This window comes from Tyto alba, unplaced genomic scaffold (genome assembly GCF_018691265.1).
Source record: "Tyto alba isolate M040663 unplaced genomic scaffold, T.alba_DEE_v4.0 Super-Scaffold_2, whole genome shotgun sequence".
Taxonomy (NCBI): domain Eukaryota; kingdom Metazoa; phylum Chordata; class Aves; order Strigiformes; family Tytonidae; genus Tyto; species Tyto alba.
In genome coordinates, this window is record NW_024881282.1 from 35,799,716 (window position 1) to 35,819,523 (window position 19,808).

Consider the following 19,808-nt stretch of genomic DNA (forward strand, 5'->3'; position numbering starts at 1 on the left):
AGAAAAGGTCCTGCTGGTCTTCATGCACATCAGTGTGCCCTGCTGGCAAAGGCGGCCAACAACCACCTTGGCTGCCTGAGGAAGAGTATCACCAGCAGGTAGAGGGAAGTAATTATTCCCCTCTAATCAGCACTGTGAGACTGAACCTTGAGTTTTGTGTCCAGTTCTGGGCTTCTTAAATACAAGAAAGACGTGTGCATGCTAGAGAGAGTTCAGTGTAGGGCCAACAACATGTTTTATGGACTAGAGCATCCATCATATGAGGAAATGGCAGTTGGCACTGTTCAACTGGAGAAGGCGGTTGGGGAGATTTTATAATATGTGTAAATTACCTGATGGGTGGAGAGTGAAAAAGGACAGAGCAAGACTCTTAGTGAGCACCAGTAAAAGGATGATAGAAATGGATTCACATTGAAATACAGGAAATTCCATTTAAACATATAAAAACATTCTTACTGTGAGGGTACTCAAACACTGAAATTGGAACACTGGAAGGTTTTGGAGTCTCCATCTGTGGAGATTAAAACCTGTGAACTCAAAACCTGTCTGGACTTGGTTCTGAACAAACTGCTATAGTTGACCTGGTTTTGAGCAGGGGGTTTGGACCAGATAATCTCCGAAGGTCCCTTCCAATGATTCTATGTGTCTAGTATGTGCCACCAGTGAAGCATAATAATTTTAACATTACATACTTCTCTCTGTGTGCTTCTCTTCTTTCTGGACCTCTTCTTTATCCTCCCCACTCTCTCTTCTCTCCTTCTCCACCTCTTCTATAAAGAGAAGAAACCCCCCCATTTGTTACTTATGCTGACCTACAAAAGTCTCATAGGAGTCCTATTCTGACCAGTAAACTTAGAATACTTATGAAAAATCATGTTGTAGACGTCAAGAGAAAAAAGTATGACATAGTGGGAGTATAGAGATGAAAAAAAATCAGGTACCTTCAGAGCAAATATTTGAACTACCATACAACACAGTAAGATTCACTTCTGGATTTTCTTAGCTTTTAAAATCAACAGAATGCCTCAAAGTTATGTGAGAAATTAAACAATGTATTTTTCATGTAGTTAAAGTTATCAATAAATTATTTTAGCTTATTTTTCACCTAGGAAAAAAGTGTAAAAATTTCAGTAACAAAATACTAATACATTTCTCTACCTATTTACAATTGGCAAATTTACCCATAATCTTTATAGTAGAAAAGACCTAGTCTTGTTAACAAATATGAATTTTCATATAAAGTTTCTTCCTAATATAAAGTATCACAATTTAAGACTAGTCATTTAAAAACATGGTTTAGGAAGTTCTTAAATAAAGAAAAATCTGAAATAACACCCCCAAATGCACGCAGGTTAAAATAAAAGGGGTTAACACTTCCTGAAAGCTTTTATTATATGTTCCATGAACTTCCATTACGTGTTTCATACAGGCTGTATTTGCCACATTCTATGCTTGCTAGATACAACACAGAACTGTTAATTTTAAGATTACATAAAAATCTATTCAGAATATAAGAGAACAAGTCAGCACTGTTACAGCCTGCGGAGCCGCGGAAGAACGACACGCCGAGACGGGTTCAATGTGGGTGATAGAGCATCAACTAACGTGTGTCTTTATTGGTCCAGGGTACATATATTTATACGGACAACGATAATTATTATGCCTACTAGTCACTAGCTGATTGGCTTAAGCTCTAAAGGTCGTATTCGCACGGTCCACCTACTTGCAGTTAGCTACCAGCACAAGCTTCTCATAACACTGTTTCTCAGGCCACTATTTCTAATTCCTCTTAACCTGTTTTCGACACACCACGGTACACAAGGCTGAAGCATCCTTGACATTCCTCATGTATCAGCAGCTGCGAGCAGCTGCAGGCAAACCCTAGTGAGGCCCAGCATCAGCGAGGCAGCATCAGCCCGCAGAACAGGCTCTGATCGTACAACTGCTCGGTGGGCTCAGGACCCTTGTCTCTGAGCCATTCTCCAACAATTCCCCCTTTTTCTTTTTGTATGAGCAGAGCCTGCCCTAACGTTCGTTCAAAGATTTTCTTAATACATGACAAGGCACAACTTAGGCATGCAGGCTTACAATCTACTGGCTAAAGGCACTCATCACGCACCCGGGAGTGCTGTGATAGGTCTGCATCGTTAGCACGCGTAAACAAACTAAATCTACTTTGCAGTTAGTGCATCCAGGCATTCAAACAGGAAGGAAGCACTATATTGACTTCCTCCTTCTTGCCCTACCACGTGACCTCAAGGGCAGGATTACCACGTGGCAGTTTTCTGCTCAGAGACCCAGCCTGGATTGTCCAAACCCTGTAGGATCAGTGCATGACCCTGATCCCCCCCCCCAAAAAAAAATTCCTACCAGGCTTCCCCCTTTTTCTTTTTTGGACAATCCAGACGCCTTTTAATGCTTGATTCATAGCATTCATAAAGCATTTCCACACAGACCCCAATACCATCATGACAATCATAATGACAATCAGCATTACCAGTCCATGCATCAACAAAGCTTTCAGCCAGCCAGTAATTTCCAAGTTTTGTAGATTTATAACCATTCTTTCAGTCCATTTTCCAAATTCCCAAGTTTTGTAACCATTCTGTCAGTCCATGTTCCAGTCTTATGCAGTCTTATGTAGCAAGAAAACCACCCTTACAGTTTTAAAAGTGTCAGCAATTGTAACAACAGAGTATGCAATACAGAATTTAATACAGGTTTCACCATGCTATGTTCTAAACATTGAAATGAACCCACAACATACAATGAATCTGATACTACATGAACAAGTTTTTGATACCAGTGTTGATGTTGAAACACCCAAATGACATTTCAGGGTTCTAAAGTTTGTGAGGAGTCTCCAGACCCCCTGAGGAGAATCTTGTGATCTTGAGTTCCCGGGTGTCCCCCATTCGTTGTCACTACCGGGCAGGCCAACGCTCCAGCAGCATGCCAGTCCCCTTTTAACAAGGCATCACGAATCACCCCACTCTATCGGGACTGAGCTAAAAGCGGAGCTGGTTCTGGTAAGGGTGACGGGAGTGGGTGTGGGGGGGCTGCCGGCAGCGCTTCCTTTTCTTGTAGTTGTAAATGCAGAGTTCTGTTCTGTAGCTTAACTTCTGTAATTTTCTTTCAAGTTCTTGGACTTTGTCACTGTCCCTTACCGATGTGTGACCCTGTTGCTTTAATTCGGACAGAGCCGCCGTTTTTCTCTCCGACTCAGACGCTGACGCGCCGTCAGGGGCAAAACCATCTGAAGGGGGGGGGGGGTCGGGCGGAGTTTGGGGTGGCATGCCGCTCCCCCCTGTTCTCCCGCGCTGCCTGATTTCTCTGCTGCTTCTTGCACGGTGGAGCAAACAGGAATACTTGGTGACATGCCCTTAATAGAGCAGAGCTGTTGATTAACCCCGAAGAAGGTGGCTAATCGTGAGGGACGATTGGTTTCGGCAGGGACCGGTGGAGATGGTACAGCGCCAACAGCCGCCATAGCAGCGGCAGCTACTTTCTTTTCTGCTTGCATCTCCCCCAGAGCTTTTACAATCGTTCGCCAGACCAGCCCTTGCTGTCGTGCTTCACTGCCTTTATTGCCTCCAGTGATAGTCTCGTCCCACAATAAATCACCTACTGCGCGCCACTCCTGTTGGCTAAATATTAGCGAGGGGCCATCGTCCCTCTCCCCCTCCGCCTCCGAGGTAGGGGGGGTGGGGGGGGGCATGATTGTAAGGGCACTGGGGGGGGCTGGCCTCCGGATTTCCCCTACTTATGTTAACTGAAACCGGCACTCCTGTTGATGGTACAGGAATACGATCACTGTCAAAGAGCATAGATCCGGATGCCTCACTATCTGGGGTAACAGTGGAACTTTCCCCCCCCAACTTTGTAGTTGACACAGCTGCAAGATTCTTTTCAAGCTGATACCGCTTAATATTATTCACCACGTCCCGCCACGGTTTCATCATTTTCCTTGCATCTTTATCCTCGTCAATTACCATATCCCATAGAATATCACCTAATTGTCTCCACTCCTCGACATCAAAAAGAGAATTAGGATCTTGAAAACATCCTTTGACCCGTCCTAACGCTACTAAACCCGTGAGTGATTTTATACAATCTACTCCCCGCTTTTCTAAAAAGCGCTGTAATAAATCCAGGGCTACCTCCTGTTCCATATCGTCAACCTGGTGCTCCTTGATTAAGGCACCTCCGGTCCTGTGCTCCCTGGGTAAGGCACAGTACCGTTACTGCTGACCCACCCCTGATTAAGGCAGCGCCGGCCCTGTGCTCCTTGATTAAGGCACAGAAATACTTCCGCTGGCCCTGTGCTCCTTGACTAAGGCACAGAAATGCTTTCTTACTTTGATATGTTGCTGATGCTCCGTGATTAAGGCACCAGGTGCAGCTCTTGGCAGCAGCCCTTGCAGAGAGCGACCCTCTATCTCCGTTCAGGTCCTCGGAACGACCTGTTGGAGATCCACTGTTCGATCGTTCTTGATCCCCTAGGCGCTGCTGTATCTGGTGTTTCCCCGCGTCCGTTTCTGACGCTGCTGTATGTGGCGCCTCTCCACGTCCGCTCTCTGGCGCTGCCACCGCCGGTGCCTGTCCGCGTCAGCTTCCAGTGCCTCTCTGTGTCAGGTCCGGCGCCTTCCCGCGTCCGCTTCCAGCGCCTCCCTGCATCCGCTCCTGGTGCCTCCCTGCGTGAGCTTCTGGCGCCTGTCCGCGTCAGGTCCGGTGCCTTCCCGTATCCGCTTCTGGCGCCTCCCCACGTCCGCTTCTGGCGTCTCTCCGCGCCCGCTCCCAGGGCCGCCGCAGCCAGCTCCTTACCATGCCAGTGCCGGCTCCTCTCCGCGCCCGCTCCCGGGGCCGCCGCAGCCGGCTCCTCTCCGCGTGCGCTCCTGGCGCTGCTGGGGCCGGCGCCTCTCCGCGTCTGCTCTTGGTGCTGCTGTAGCTGGCGCCCCTCCGTCTCAGCTCGTGGACCCCGGCCGCTGCTGTATTTGGCGTTTCTCCGGGTCTGTTCTCGATCCCCCGGTCGCTGCTGTTTCTCCGGATCCGCCGCTCTGTCCGTGTTATTCTTCTATGCAGGTCCCTGTTTGGGCGCCACCTTGCGGAGCCGCGGAAGAACGACACGCCGGGACAGGTTCAATGTGGGTGATAGAGCATCAACTAACGTGTGTCTTTATTGGTCCAGGGTACATATATTTATACGGACAACGATAATTATTATGCCTACTAGTCACTAGCTGATTGGCTTAAGCTCTAAAGGTCGTATTCGCACGGTCCACCTACTTGCAGTTAGCTACCAGCACAAGCTTCTCATAACACTGTTTCTCAGGCCACTATTTCTAATTCCTCTTAACCTGTTTTCGACACACCACGGTACACAAGGCTGAAGCATCCTTGACATTCCTCATGTATCAGCAGCTGCGAGCAGCTGCAGGCAAACCCTAGTGAGGCCCAGCATCAGCGAGGCAGCATCAGCCCCTAGAACAGGCTCTGATCGTACAACTGCTCGGTGGGCTCAGGACCCTTGTCTCTGAGCCATTCTCCAACAACGGCCCATCTTGATCTATACATTTACCCAATTTCCTATTTTCATTTTGTTATTACTAGCTTTTTTAGAGAAAGTTCTGGCTGCAAAGATATGCTTGATTCTCTCTTAACACTAAATTTAACTTCTATTATGAACAACATTTGGATGATTTAAAACAAGTTGCCTAATAAATCATAAAAAGGAAGGAGTCAGAAAACCAAAAACTGAAATAATGAGATTTTTTCTTGTTAATTTATGCAAGAAATAATATTCATACCACATAAATTCTTCAAAACCAATCTGATTTATTTTTAAGTTAATAAAATGGCATGGTGCCTATGCCACCTGCTTTTTAAGACTTATAGATAAGCTTCACGTATTTAATTGTTATCAGTAAAATAGGACTCATTTACCCAAGAATCTAAAGGAGGAGTCATTAAGTTCAAGAGTACTTTTTCAACAATTTACAGATTTTAATATTCAACTGAAAGATGCTGAGCTTTTTGAATTCTACATAGAGAAAAAAGTAATTTCGGGAATGAGTAAGTCCCTTCCTTACAAACTTCCATCACTCTGAACAAATTTAGCTCGTTTAACTGAAAGGAGTTTAAACATGATACCCAGCTAAACCTCTCTAGTTAAGAAAGCTTGAACCGTAGTACAATTTTACAATTAGCTATCAGCTTATTTTTCACTGATAAGCTGTGATCTTGTTATTGTGATGCTAGACAGGCAGAAGCAACAAATGCATTCCTTTAAAAAAAACAATAATTTGATGATATCATTAAGTTATCACTGTATTTATCCCACAGTCACCTTAAGTCACACTATTTGCTGTGGATCTGAACACAAAGGTGTTGCTTTTTTTACTAAGTGTTTTTCTGTCACTAAACAGTTGAAAATACCTTTTAGTAATTTCTACACCTGCCAGTCATTTAGATCTGCTTAGTGACTGACTGGATGCATATCTGGATGTCAGTTCTGCCAAAATCTACATATAAATGCAAATTTTTAAAAATGAGTAAGCCTAAGAGCATCTGAACAGTATTTTCAAGTTACTTTGGACTGCTCAGTCATACTCTCACTATTCTATAATCCTGTAACTGCAACATTCTCCTTATAGATGAGCTGTAACTGATGTGCACAGACAGCTATCACAAGAAAGTACAACCGCAGAGCCTTTTAAAGTAGTGAATCCTTGATCAAACTCTACCCAAAAGTTATTATATAACAAATATAGATTTTTCCCATTAAACATTACAGGATTTTACTATTTTTGTTTAGGAAGAAACCATAGATTCATATATTTTCACAGGAACCATCATGGCTTAGACAAGCTGCAGAAAAACGATGACAAATGCTTTATGATATTCAACAAGGACAAATACAAAAGTTCTGCACCTGAGAAGGGAGAACCTTTGCAATGGCACAGGCTAGGGCCCGCATGGCTAGAGAAGCAGCTCTGCTTGGAGGTCTCAGACAAAAAGCCAAGCATGAGCCAACAGCATGCCCTAGGAGCAAGAAGGTCCACAGCACCCTGAGCTGCATTTACAGGAACAGAGCCAGTGTATCATAGGAAGTGGTTATTGTCCTTTACTTTGCACTCGTTATACCATCCGTCTGTAAGGAGAAAGAGACTACTAAGGTGCTGGGGAATATGACCTGTAAGAGAGGCTGAGGGAGCTGGGCTTGTTCAGCATGGAGAAGACATCTTAATGGGGACTTAAAATGAGCATTTCAATACCTATAAGGTGGCTTTTGAGAAGATGGCATTGCATTGTAAAGGTGCATAGAAAAGGATAAGAGACAACTCATGTAAACAGAAACAAAAGATTCCAACTGATATAAAACCATTTCCAACGTGAAGAGAATCATTGTAACAGGCTGCCCAGAGAGGTTGTCCAGTCTTCATCAGTGGAAGTTTTCAAGACCTAACTGGATAAAATTTTGAGCTATCCTAATCTCACAGCTGACACTACCAGGAGACTGGACTAGAGACCTCGAGGTCCCTCCCAATCTGAACTACTCTATTATTTGGTCACAATTCCTCCTGCCTTTCATAACATAAAAATATTGGTCACAACTCCTCCTGCCTTTCATAACATAAAAATAATAATAAAAAAAAAATCAAGTGATTCAATCACAAGGCACAATATTACCTTCTTTAGTTGTTTATCACCACATTTTTAGTTGAAGAAAAAAAAAATCCATAAAGCACTTAAAGATTACAACTGATGAATCCAACATCTATTAAAAAGTCCTCCAAAGTCTGACAGACAGAAATGTGCCTGATTTCTGGTTTGCAAAATTCACTGGATCAAAAATACAGCGGTTGTGTCTTTGTCTAATGCATTAAAGAAACCTCCTTCCACCATATATTCAGGTCCCATTTGCAGATATGGTAGAGCTCCTTAATCTTCTACTGGATGAACGTAACTTGTGCTTTTTTAAGCTTTCCAGTACAAAGTTTGTTTCTGAAACGCCAAAATATTTTTTGCAGCAACTCTCGGAAAGCCTTCCATTATCTCCTTTTGAAGTAAAAACTAGAAACAGAAATATTATTTCAGAAAAGTCTTTTCATCTGTGACATTTAAGTGTCACTTATTTTCCTGTTTGTAAATGCAATAATTTTGACAGCTAGTTCTATCACAACACAGGAACATAGTTCATGTTTAGTCATTTATCTGCCACTCACATGCTCTGAAGTTCTCTTCAAAACACTCATTTCTAGAAGATAAGCTGGATTCTTTTAAATGTTAACTGTACTCTTTGTTCTTAAAAGGCTATACTTGAGCGTGACTTCAGACTCCCTTAACAAAGATCAGTAAACAACTAAGTCCTCTTTGAAACTATCCCTGTAGGGCATGAAATGCCATTACTGTAGAGAAGCCTAGAATCAAGGTGTCTAGAGTGCACTCTAAGTGTTGGCAAATCTGAGAAAGACAGACTTCAGATTTGCTTTGGTAGACATACTCGCCTGGTCCAACTTGTGTTGAAAAATGGGTGAAGGAAAAAGAAAATTGTTTAGGGTAGTGTGAAAACTTAAGGAATCAGTTGAACACCTGCAACACGTTGTCTGTTGCACAAAAGTCCTTGAGCTAGGGAAGCTTGATAACCACCTCCTGGGAAATGTGTAAATTGAGAGGTTCCATGTGTAAATTGAGAGATTCCTAATCAGAAGCCTCTATCCTTAAGATCAAGGCCCTCTGAAAAATAACGAACTAGCTGAAGCTAGACAGGAGATAAGAAAGTGCAGACAAACACCAAAGAAAGGCCAATTCAAAAATGCAGACAAAGTTCAAGAAAGGCTCGTCTCCAAAGACCGACAGAGACCACTAATGAGCCCCATGGAAGCCCCCCAGAGACCTAAACCACATAGGTAATAATTATGTAAATATGATGAGTTCTAGGAAATTTGATTAATAGGTATGTAACAGAGTGATATAAGCTTTGGCTATTGTAACATATGGTGGACATGTTAGGTGGAATGATTCCCTCATGTCCCTGGCCGAATAAAGTAATGCCTGATCGTTAATGCTAAACTTGGCGTTAATAAGTTTTTCATTTCCGATTTCGGTGACAAGAGTGTACAGATTAGGTAAGAGAAAGAACATAGCAATGGCTACACTAGGTAAAACCAACAGTTCACCTAATCCAGCATCCTATCTCCAACACTTTTGTGGCAACAGTAGATGATCAAGTAGAGAAGAATATAAGGAGGAGAAAATAATGTAGTTATACAGTCCCAGAAAACTTCCTCAGCTTTCTGAAAAATTGCTGGTGGAAGACCTTCAGAGCCTTAGGGTTTCTGTGCTTGACTGCCCTCAAAAAAAATCCTTTTCCACAGAAGACAAATGTAGGTAAACTTTTAGCAGTCACAGTGTTGCTAGCTCCATACTTCTCTACCTGAAGAACCATCTCTTCCTTACATGCCTTGATCCTGCCTTTCACATATTTCTTTTCCTCTATTTGATTCATGAGCTTCTTGTAGACGAAAAGACAGCAAATATCCATTTCTCCATACCACTTACTGTTTACAGATCTTTGTCACATCTCTCCTCCACCTCTTTTTTCAAGCTGAAAAACTCTACTCTAAAATACAGTCCATTCTTGTCTAAAAGTTCTCTCTCTGATCTGAGTCAGAAAGTGAAAAAGTTGTAGGAGGTTATAAGCTGACTGCGTAGAATGTACAAAGAAGGGATAAACTATGACCCTGAACAAAAACACAAGACCCACAGTGCAAGAAAGTAGTGACAGCTAGAGGCTATATTCAAAATAGTAACAAAAGGAGATTTGCAAAATGGAGTAGGTAAGAAGCCTGTGACTTCCAGCAACAGAATGAAGATTCCCTCTCTACCTGCAAATCTGCAGCTACTGAAAAGGTATGTAGCACTGATGGAACACATTAGAGGAAAATCTATTAATGGAGGCATCAGAGCCAGCTGCATCCAGAACCAACTGCCTGCATAAAGGAGAGACTGGTGATAGTCACCAGGGTCTCCCTCCCACAGAAGGTACCCAACTTGCAACCTCAAGTCATCAGCTGCTTGCTGGGGGCTTGGATCCCCAATGTTGCAAAGAGGCTACCAAGGCTCATCTGGTCCTCTTGATGCTTATCCACATGGGCACCAGCAATACTACCAGAAGCAATTCTAAGCATACCAGGAGTGACAATGGATCTCTGAAAAAAAGGGTGAAGGGCAAAAGGGCCCCAGGTGGCATTATCATCAATCCTCCCAATGAACTGGGACAAAAAAAAAGCTCTAGTAAGAGTGCATGTACGCAGGAGATCACGGCTTGGCTGAATGACAGGTGTTGCAGGCAAGGTTTCACACCACTCATTGTGGTAGTCTCTGATGATCAAGAATTACTGAGCAGGGATTGAATCCATCTGACAAATTCAAAAAGAGTTCTGCAAGCAGGCTTACTAACCTAATGAGGAAGACCTGAAACTAATCATGGTGGGGAATGGTTGTTATAACCTGAAGTTGATGTATGGGAGGCAGTGAGGAAACATCTGGGGAACAGCGTGACAGGGAAGGTGCTTGCTTGCCCTTTGTGAAAACATCATGACTGGGGGTTCATCATCTCAAGTACCTGTAAACAAATGAATGCACCACAAGAGACAAGGAGTTACTATTCCCTGTACAACTGCAAAATTAGGATTTAATATGATTTTTTATGATTTGAATTAGAGAGACCTGGTAGGATAGCAGAAATCACTACAGCATTGCAACAGTCTCTTCAGGAAAGACAGGCTGGAAAGGCTGAGAAGTGGTTATGCTTTATGCAGAGGAATGCCCAGAGCTTTGCCATGTGACAGGTGATGAGCCTGTTGAGTGCTTGTGTGGAAGGAGAAGGCAGCAAAGCAACACAAGCAATATTGTGCTAGGCACTCACTACAGACTACTTGATCAAGGACAGAAAGTCAATAGAGCCATCTCACACAACTGATGTACTTTAAAACCTGATGGGCTGTATGACTGGGCACAATCCAGGTTGTTTCTGGAGTATGATGAAGACAATTTCTTGACACCAGCAACTGATGAGACAACTAAAGAAACTGCTCTATTGTGTTTGTTATTCACTAACAAGAAAGACTTGGTCTGGCACATGAAGGTCAAGTAGGTTTACCTGCAGCAACCTGCAAACTGTCGAATTAAAAATCCTGCAAGAAGTCAGCAGAATGAGTATCATTACAGTCCTTGCCCTCCTAACAGCAGATTTCACCTTATTCAGGACCTACTTGGTAGTATCCCAAAGGGAGCTGTCTGGGAAAGCAAAAGGACCCAGGAGAGTTGGTTGCTCTTCAAGGACAGCTTCCCCAAAGTATGAGAACAGTTCATTTCAACGTGCAGAATGTAGAGCCAGCATGGAAGAAAGCCAGCATGGGTGAACAGGGACCTCCTGACAGAGCTGCAAAGTAAAAAAGAATTACACAAGAGGAGGACGTAAGATGAATACAGGGACACTGTCCAGCTGTGCAGGAATGGGATGAGAAAAGCCAAAGCTCAACTGGAATTGAAGCCAGTAAGGCATGTGAAGGACAAGAAGGGCTTCTGTAACTACAATGGCAGCAAAAGGAAGAATAAGAAAAAACTGTGGAGCCACTGCTCATTGAGGTGGGCAACCTAATGACTGAAGACATGGAAAATGCTGAGATACTCGACTTCTCTGTCTCCATTTTTCACTGGCAAGTTTCCCTCCTAAGTTTCTGAGAGCGGAGGGAGAGACGCTGGCAGAGTCTCCATAAGTGCTATCCCACAGTCAAGGCATGCTTAAGCCAGGTGGTTAGAGAGAAGTCCACAGGAATACATGAGATCTACCCGAGAGTGCTGATGGCGGTAGGCTGCTGGCACTGTGAGGCACCTCTCCACCATCTTCATGGCAACTCAGGGAAGCTCCCGATAACTGGGAAAAGGAAAATGTCACAGTCATCTTCAAGACAGTCAAGGAGGATGATTCACGGGAACTACAGGCTGGTTGGCCTCACCTGACATCTCGGGGAAGTTATGGAAAAAAAATTCCTCATAACAGGCCATTGCCAGGCACACAAAGGGGAGGAAGGTGATGGGGAGTAGTCAGCTTGGATTTAGTAAGGGCAAATTGTGACTGACAGACCTGGTATCTTTTTACAATGAGCTCAAAGAACAGGTATCAGTAGTATATAGTCCAGTTGGTGGCTTAGCCATCTTCCATTACAAAAATCTTAAATGACAACATAGCTATTATATTTACTAATTCTACTTGAGAAAAAGATTCTATTAATGGGCCTATTTGGAGAGTCTTCTAGTACCATTCTTCACATCATTGTTTAGCCATGCTTGTTTTTGTCTGGGCTTTTTTGAAAACCGTACTTTTTAATTAATCAGTTTGTACCTGTGCCTCCAGTATAGCATCTTCAAATGATCTCCATACCATCTCTGCAGATTCAATTCTCACAGACTCTTTCCAAAAGTTAATCTTTATCTTCTAAGACAACCCTACCTGTTTTCTTATACAATTGCTTCCTGCCCCTGCAACCTCTCTGCTATTATCTTTGTTATTCAAAGACTGAAATTGGTGAAATGATTGCAAACTTTTTTTCTATTAATATCATGTTAAATTTAGTGCAAAATGGGTCTCCAAAAGATTTACTTGAAATATTTCACACAGAATCTACTACTCAGAAAAATTTAAATTCCCTTCCTTGCAATTTGATGAGCAAGTTTTATGATGCTTAGAATGCAGAAATTAACAGGTAACTCCTGGTCAAGGATAGAACATATTTCACAGTGGCCAGGTTTCATGAACAATCTCAGTTACAGGCATGCAGCTGTAAAAGTCATGAACTGTTATAGCCAATAAATAAAACAACTAGTCAGAAAAACATGTCCCATCACCAAAACTGAAAATCTGAAAAAAAATACTGCTGGATACAATAATTCTAGACTTCTACAAACTGTAGTCCAATATTTAATATTCACTTCTGTCTTTTTGCTCCAGAGCAAAAACTCTTCTGTGACCATAGTGTGTTTTCTCATTGGGTAAGATGAAAAAGCCAACCTTGATATCCTAATTTCATTCATCTCCAATGAAAGTTCCCTTTAACCGTGGTAAGAACAAGGATCATCCATTTATTTGTGATATACATTTTATAAATTTCAACACAAATACACACAATTTTCTTTCTCCCTGCCACCCCTCACCTTCCAAATAGTTTCTGGATCACTTTCATTGCACAAAAGTGGTATCATTTTTGCAATCTCAGTACAATACCTAACACCTAAATAAGATCCTTAGAAGAAATTATGGAACCTACCTTTTCTCTGTTTAGCTGGCATAAATTTAAAGGTAGATACCAGAAAAGAAAGAACAGTCTGACACATGGCTAAAGAGACGTATTCTTATCTCCCTTTCTCTAGTTGTTTAGAGACTCAAGACTCAGAATGCTATCACACATTAGTGAAAGATACTGTTTCATCATTAGTGAAATGAGAGTTCAGAAACTATCGTTACTAACTTCCCAGAGAAGTAAAGACATCTGAATCTTGTTTAATCTATGTAATTCCTACCCTGTCAAGCATGTTTAAACACATTTGGGTTAGCAAGGTCATAATTTCATAAGAAGCTATACAATGTGGGGGGAAGGGAAGAAAAAAAAAAAAAAAAGAAACCAAGGTAATTTGAAACAACAGCTTTCTTAATTACAGATAAAGAGTAATGTCAACTTATCTGTAAATTATTTATCTGTTTTATTTTCAGAAGTGGAATGGTAAGACAATGAGTGCATATGTCAAAAAAATAAATATGCTTACAAAACTGTTTGACAGTAATACAAAAGAGGACTCCATTCAGTTAAACATAAAAAAATCTGCTAACTACATGAAGAGACTAAAGTACCAGCTTCCTACATTTAATGCTTCTGAATGTTAATCAGTTGGCATAGTCATCAGATAAAAGTTAGATACAAACCACTATGAGTTAAATGAATAAAAGGTATGCAGCATGAAAACCCCACATGACTCATGTTTTTCATTAAAACCTTCTAATACTGTCTTTTGGTGAAAAAATAAATTTGAAACATATGGGACTTGTGGCATGCCTAGATTACCAGCATGTTTTCATTCTTACTATTTATTTGCATGCTAAAGAAAGCTGAAATCCTTTGTTCCCCTCTAGAACAGTAAACAAACACACTTCTCTTCCTGCAAATCTTTCTGTTCCATATCTGGCAATTACTCATCTTTCCTCTTCTTCCACCCACCACTCCACCTCAGTTTGCAAAGAGATTGAGAAAAAAAAAAAAAAAAAAAAAAACAAACAACAAAAAATGGATCTTGAAGATGATAATTTTTTGGTGCTACTTTCTTTTTCTGGGCCTCAAATTCTATCCTTGAAAACTGTAAGACTATGTAACACTGAATTTGTGGGTAAGATTGCCTTTTTGGTTTAGAAACACGTCACAAGTTTGTCATTCTAAGAAATGAACAAAACCCCAGATTTGAATCAAAACTACCAAATTCTTACCTGGAAGACCTGACTTGTTTGGTGGTATCACTTCAGCATGTTCCTCCTTTTCATCACTGGGATCCTCTTCATCAGACAGTACTAAGAAAGCCTCTTTTGGCAGACTTTCATTGCTTTCCTGCTTGGATGGTGAACCCAAACAGTTGCTTATCTTCTCTTCTAAATCTGGGACTGTGTCATCTACTGGAAGCAGAGAACTTTTGGAAAAACAGCTCAGTTCATCCTCAGCAGGGGCTAGTTTTTCCAAAATTGGAATAATTTCATCTGTTTCCATAGAGTCAGTATTGTCCAAGGTACTTTCACTTGGCTCATCTATTGTCTTCTGAACAGTGGTTTCAGAAGGACCTGCAGTGCTGTCTCCTTTGTCCTTTGGTTCATGGTCAGTTTCCACACTGCTAGAGATGGCATCTTCTCCAACAGAGTCTTCAACAGTTACTTCTTCAGTCTTCTTTTCCTCACCAGATGAACTGCAATTATTAGGTAAGTCATTTGTTTCTCTGTTCTCTTCAGAAGTGTCATTAATATCACAGACTGATTCACTTTCAACTTCTGATTGGATGTTACTCTCTCTTTGGTCCAAACGATCTCTTGTATTATTTTCTTCATGGAAGTTATCTTTATTGCTACCAAGTACTCCATTTTCAGCTTCACAAGCTAAAGCAGTATCAGTACATTTATCTTGCTCAGGAGTGACTTTCTCTGGAGGAAGCGTTAGAGGTTTGGGTTCTGTGTCATTGACTATGTTCCCTGCCCTATTTTCAGGGCTTTTGGCTTCACTAACCTCATCAGAAGCTGTTCTTCCTTCTTCAGTATTAATGCACAAGTCCACTAGGCCATTAACTTCCCTCTTGTCCTCCATACAGTCTGTATTGCTTAAAGGGGAATTTAAATCAGAATCTCCATTCTCATGCTTTCCATTTAACAGTTTAACTTCTGTTGTCTTCAATAGCTCCTCTTTAACCTTATAGACAGCTTCAAGTTGTTGTCGATCACTTACTCTCATTGTTTTTCGTGCTTTAAAGACTTTCTTCTGAGGTTCATCTGTGCCATCCATCTTGACCCTTAAAAAAAAGTTCAGAAATAACTGTGAAGGTAAAAATTTATTATCATCATATTACACTGTCCCTAAAAAGGACTGTAGCATTTAGCACATTTTAAAGCAAACTGGTTTGTTTAACTGTATGTATGAAAACAAAGAAACACCTGACGACACACTTAAATTTTGTCTGTTCTCAGAAAAAGTGAATATGAGTTTCTACATACGCTACGCAAACGTGTATGTAAAGATCACTGAGGTCACAATATAGCAATATGTAGTAATATTCTGACTACGTATTTTAGACTAGTCATCTCATAATAGTATTATAGCAAAATCACATAATGAGGTTTGCTAGCTAGAAACAGATATTGTGCCAATGTAAGAAACAGAAACACCGGCCTCTCTTCTCATAGAAAAGTAAGAAATATTCTTGGCCCATCGATTTACATTTATTTTATCTCTATATCTTGTAGTGACAATTTGGAAAAAATAGAAAATCCCATGCTTGGCTAACCCTGAACAATTCCAAAAGCTCCTAATAGGTGACCAGCTAGTGAGAGTCTTCTGTTAATGCAGTACAAGGATACAGGGCCTTTGTATCAAAATGAAGACAGACAAGTAGTCTGATCTCCTGGACTAGAATACTTTCTTTTATAACCACTACCTAGATTTTAAAAGTTCTTATATTACAAAATTCATAATCCTACTTTTCCTATAACAAAAAGATATACTAACAGATTAAGATTCACAGACAACTTAAAATCAAATTCATAAGTGCATCATTTGAGTAATCATAAAATGTAACTTAAAACAAATTAGTATTTTCTGCTCTAGTTTATTTAATCATCTAAGCAGTCTTTCATTCATATTTTTGACATAAAATAAAATACAGTAAATCCAGAGTAAAATTAAGGGCACTTCCTTTTTAAATTTGCCAGCAATAGCAATATTTAAAAAAAATTCAAACCTCAGATTACCTTTATACTGATGCATCCTTACTTTTTTCTTAAAAAAAAAAAAAATACTGAATAAGCATGAATTTCTAATGTATTTCAAAATTATGTTTGCTTTATATCTTAGGATATTATCCAAAATCTAGTTTAAAAACAAAGCTCTAATACAGCTCTACAGTGAACCTGTATGCAAAAAGGCTTCTCATAAAATTCCGTTGTTAGATGGTTGAGTAACTCATGCGTATTTTCAGCTCAATCCCACAATCTTTTGCAACTAAAGAATATCCAATAAAAGCTACCGTGACAAAACCATAAACAGAGATAAGATTAAAAGATGAACAATGAACACTGGTTAACAGTTAAATATCATGTATCACTGCAGACCAGCCTTAAAGCGTTTCCAGCCATACCCACAAGGGAGCACACTGCAGCCAAGTAACAGATCTCATGTGAGAGCTCAGTAAAAGAAGAAACAAATAAATCGGTAACCAGTCCAGACAGGTTTGGTCATACCCGCTGTAAGCCAATCAGCAGCCATCTAATAAATACTGTCTTCCAGTCTTTCAAAGGGGCAAGAAAGTTGCCCTTCAGAGAGTAACTCCGATGCAGGTATCATGAATTCAGTTTTGCACAAATGTAACATTTAAAACCAGTAGTGTTCTAAATGAACGTATGTTGGTAGTCTCCCTTTACATTTAACAATTAACACATTAGCTACACTTCTTATGCACTCCCCTTGCTTGGGTATTTTCACCTTTTACTCATTGTGTGACCAAGTCACAAGAAGGAAACGAGTGGCCCAGGCCCCAAGCCAATGGAGGGACATCTTTTATTTCAAAGAAAAGCATTGGTATAGAACAGCACAAAATGGCTCCTGCATGCAGAGCTAAGTGTGTAAGAGTTAAATGCTGTGAATAAGGTGGCAGGTTTTAGGTTGCTTTGTTTTGATTTTTAAAACACAGTTTTGAAACACCAACATACACAAACATTGTGTATATTTATTGAGATATCATTTATGAAAACTCCCTTTTTCATTTTACGTTTTAAAGTCATATATACTTCAGTATGAGACACACAAACACACTATTAGGCACCTCCCTCCAATATTATTGGAGATTTCTTTCTCATGACCAAATGTGTGCTACATGACAAAACTCAAATGTGCCAGTGCAGCTAGGAATACATGGACTCCTCTCTCAGCCAATTAAAAAGTTTTCCCTCTAGTTCTCTTTTTAAAAAAATCATTATTATGATTATTACTACTACTCTGTAGAGAGATAGCAGCTCTAAAGCAACAAAGGAAGGTATTATCTTATCTACTGTGGATTAACCTATAATCGTGTGCTCATATGAGCAGCCCAAGAGCTGCTGAAAACGTTGACCAATCAGCAAGCAGCTCCCTGAATCCTGCCTGGTAACAGCCAGCAGACAAAGAGAAGGTCATGGAAACATTGGGGGGGGGGGGGGGAAGGGGGGGGGGGCGTGTGTGTGTGTGTGTGTGTGTGTGTGTGTCTAAGCCGGAATCTGAACAACATTGCACAATGGGGTTTGCATAACATCACCGGTCTAGAACAGCACTGGCACAGGGTTCCTGGAGTGCATGCAGTGCTAGCCAAAAGCACCACAACCATAAAACGTTTGCCAAAGCACAAGTACATGGAGGAGTAAATTCTTTGATCATGAAAATCAAGTGCTCAAATATGCAAATCTACTTAAAATGTAGCATAGCCAAACCAAGGAAAGCGAGGCAGCAAATGGTCAGGAGTATTTTGTTCTAGATGGATAGTCCCAGAGAATAAAAATGGTGAATAGAACCTACCTTTTATGTAGTGGTTCATAAAAAGCAGTTTTCAGTTGAAATCCTCTACAGCAATGCTGATATAAATTGTCAGAAATTTAAAAACTTATTTTCAAATAAGAAAAAAATAACCATTTGTGACCTGTTCTTACGGAATATGTGCTGACATAATGCGCCAATTGTTTGTTTTTCTACTACTAATACAAGTCTACTTATCTGACTGAATGCAAGATACACCATCAGCCTACTGAGATCCACATACAACTATGCCTTTATTTTAAAATGTAATAAACAGAGAACGTATCATAAGTGCAAAAAGTATTTCTTCTAGCGCACCACTGATTGAGTTTTCCACCCTTTTAGGCTAAAATTATGTTAGTGTTGGCTGAACAAAGTGAAAGAATGTGCCATTTTCTAAGAAAAAATTACGTCACCATTCTGTCCTATTTCACTTAGCGCACATACAGCAAAACAAGGTCCACTGTAATGGGAAAAAAAAAAAAAAGAAAGTCTTTAGCTTATTTCTCTTCCCCCCGCCCCGTGTTTAATATCCAGTATGGAGGTCCGCGGTTTGAGAAACAAGCGGCATTTTCCCCTGCAGCAGAGCGCTGTAATTTCGCAAGCGCGCCCGAGGGGGAGCCCGCCGCGGCTCCGCGCCCTCGCCCCGCGGGACGCGCCAGCCCGCAGCCCTCGGCACTGCGGGGAACGCACGCGAGCCCCGTACCCGATTGGCTGGAAGGAGCAGCCAATCAGACAGCAGCTCCTTAAATTCTACCCGGCAACAAAGCCCCAGGAGGCCGGCGGCAAGAAGTCGGCCAGGGCAGGAACGCGGACACGAACGCGGGGGGCCCACGCCGCAGGGGAACGGGTTTTGCGTTAAACCAGCAAGATTTTCCAAAGATGTGGTAGATGCCAGAAGAAAACGTTAAGGATTTCAGTGAGACCTAGAGGTGCAAAAGAGCGCTCACCCACAACTGCGCTGCACAGTGGGTGCACAGCCACAATAAACATTCAGTGTTTAATGCGCAGGAGCATTTTCAGGCTCTTTTAAGACTACTGAACTTCTGTGATGCTGAATGTTGAATCAAAAAAACTGCTGAGATCCAATCCTGGTTCGAGTATGGCAGCAGCTGGTAACCCTTCCTTTCTTCAAATACTGTGCAGTGCCCATGCTCTTCTAGTGTCCCAACAGGCATACAAATCATTGTTTTTTCCCAAGTGCAGTATGATTTCTGCCTTGAAAGTAGAGGCCACTCTCCCCCGCCTTTGTGAACTATCTTTTGAAGAACCAGTTCAGTAAAACATTTATGTCCACATGGGTATCTGTGCCTAAGAAAAACACCCAAATGTATTGTTATTGGTAAACCAGAGTACATTCACAGTACAGTTTCAAATGGGTTGTATGGTCTTTCGTACTACATGTGATCAACAACTTCATGTACAAACTTGAGCTATGCTCTTGTCACTTCAGCAGCACAG

The 19,808-nt window shown here is 41.3% G+C and overlaps 1 protein-coding gene across 10 annotated transcripts in view; it reads right to left on the reverse strand.

Annotated features, from left to right (window-relative positions):
- LOC104367672 (activating transcription factor 7 interacting protein) overlaps positions 1–19,808 on the reverse strand; it is a 115,019-nt gene that overhangs the window by 45,841 nt on the left and 49,370 nt on the right. For 8 of the 10 annotated variants that reach the window (XM_042793053.1, XM_042793054.1, XM_042793052.1 and 5 more), the window contains exons 2-3: positions 14,540–15,600; positions 693–770 (exon numbers count right to left, since the gene is read on the reverse strand). In XM_042793053.1, coding sequence (XP_042648987.1) covers positions 693–770; positions 14,540–15,593 — 1,132 coding nt within the window. In that variant the 5' untranslated portion in view covers positions 15,594–15,600. Of the gene's footprint in view, positions 1–692; positions 771–14,539; positions 15,601–18,350; positions 18,633–19,808 lie in introns of those variants that run through there. The other 2 variants (XM_042793049.1, XM_042793051.1) reach the window with 2 other exon arrangements.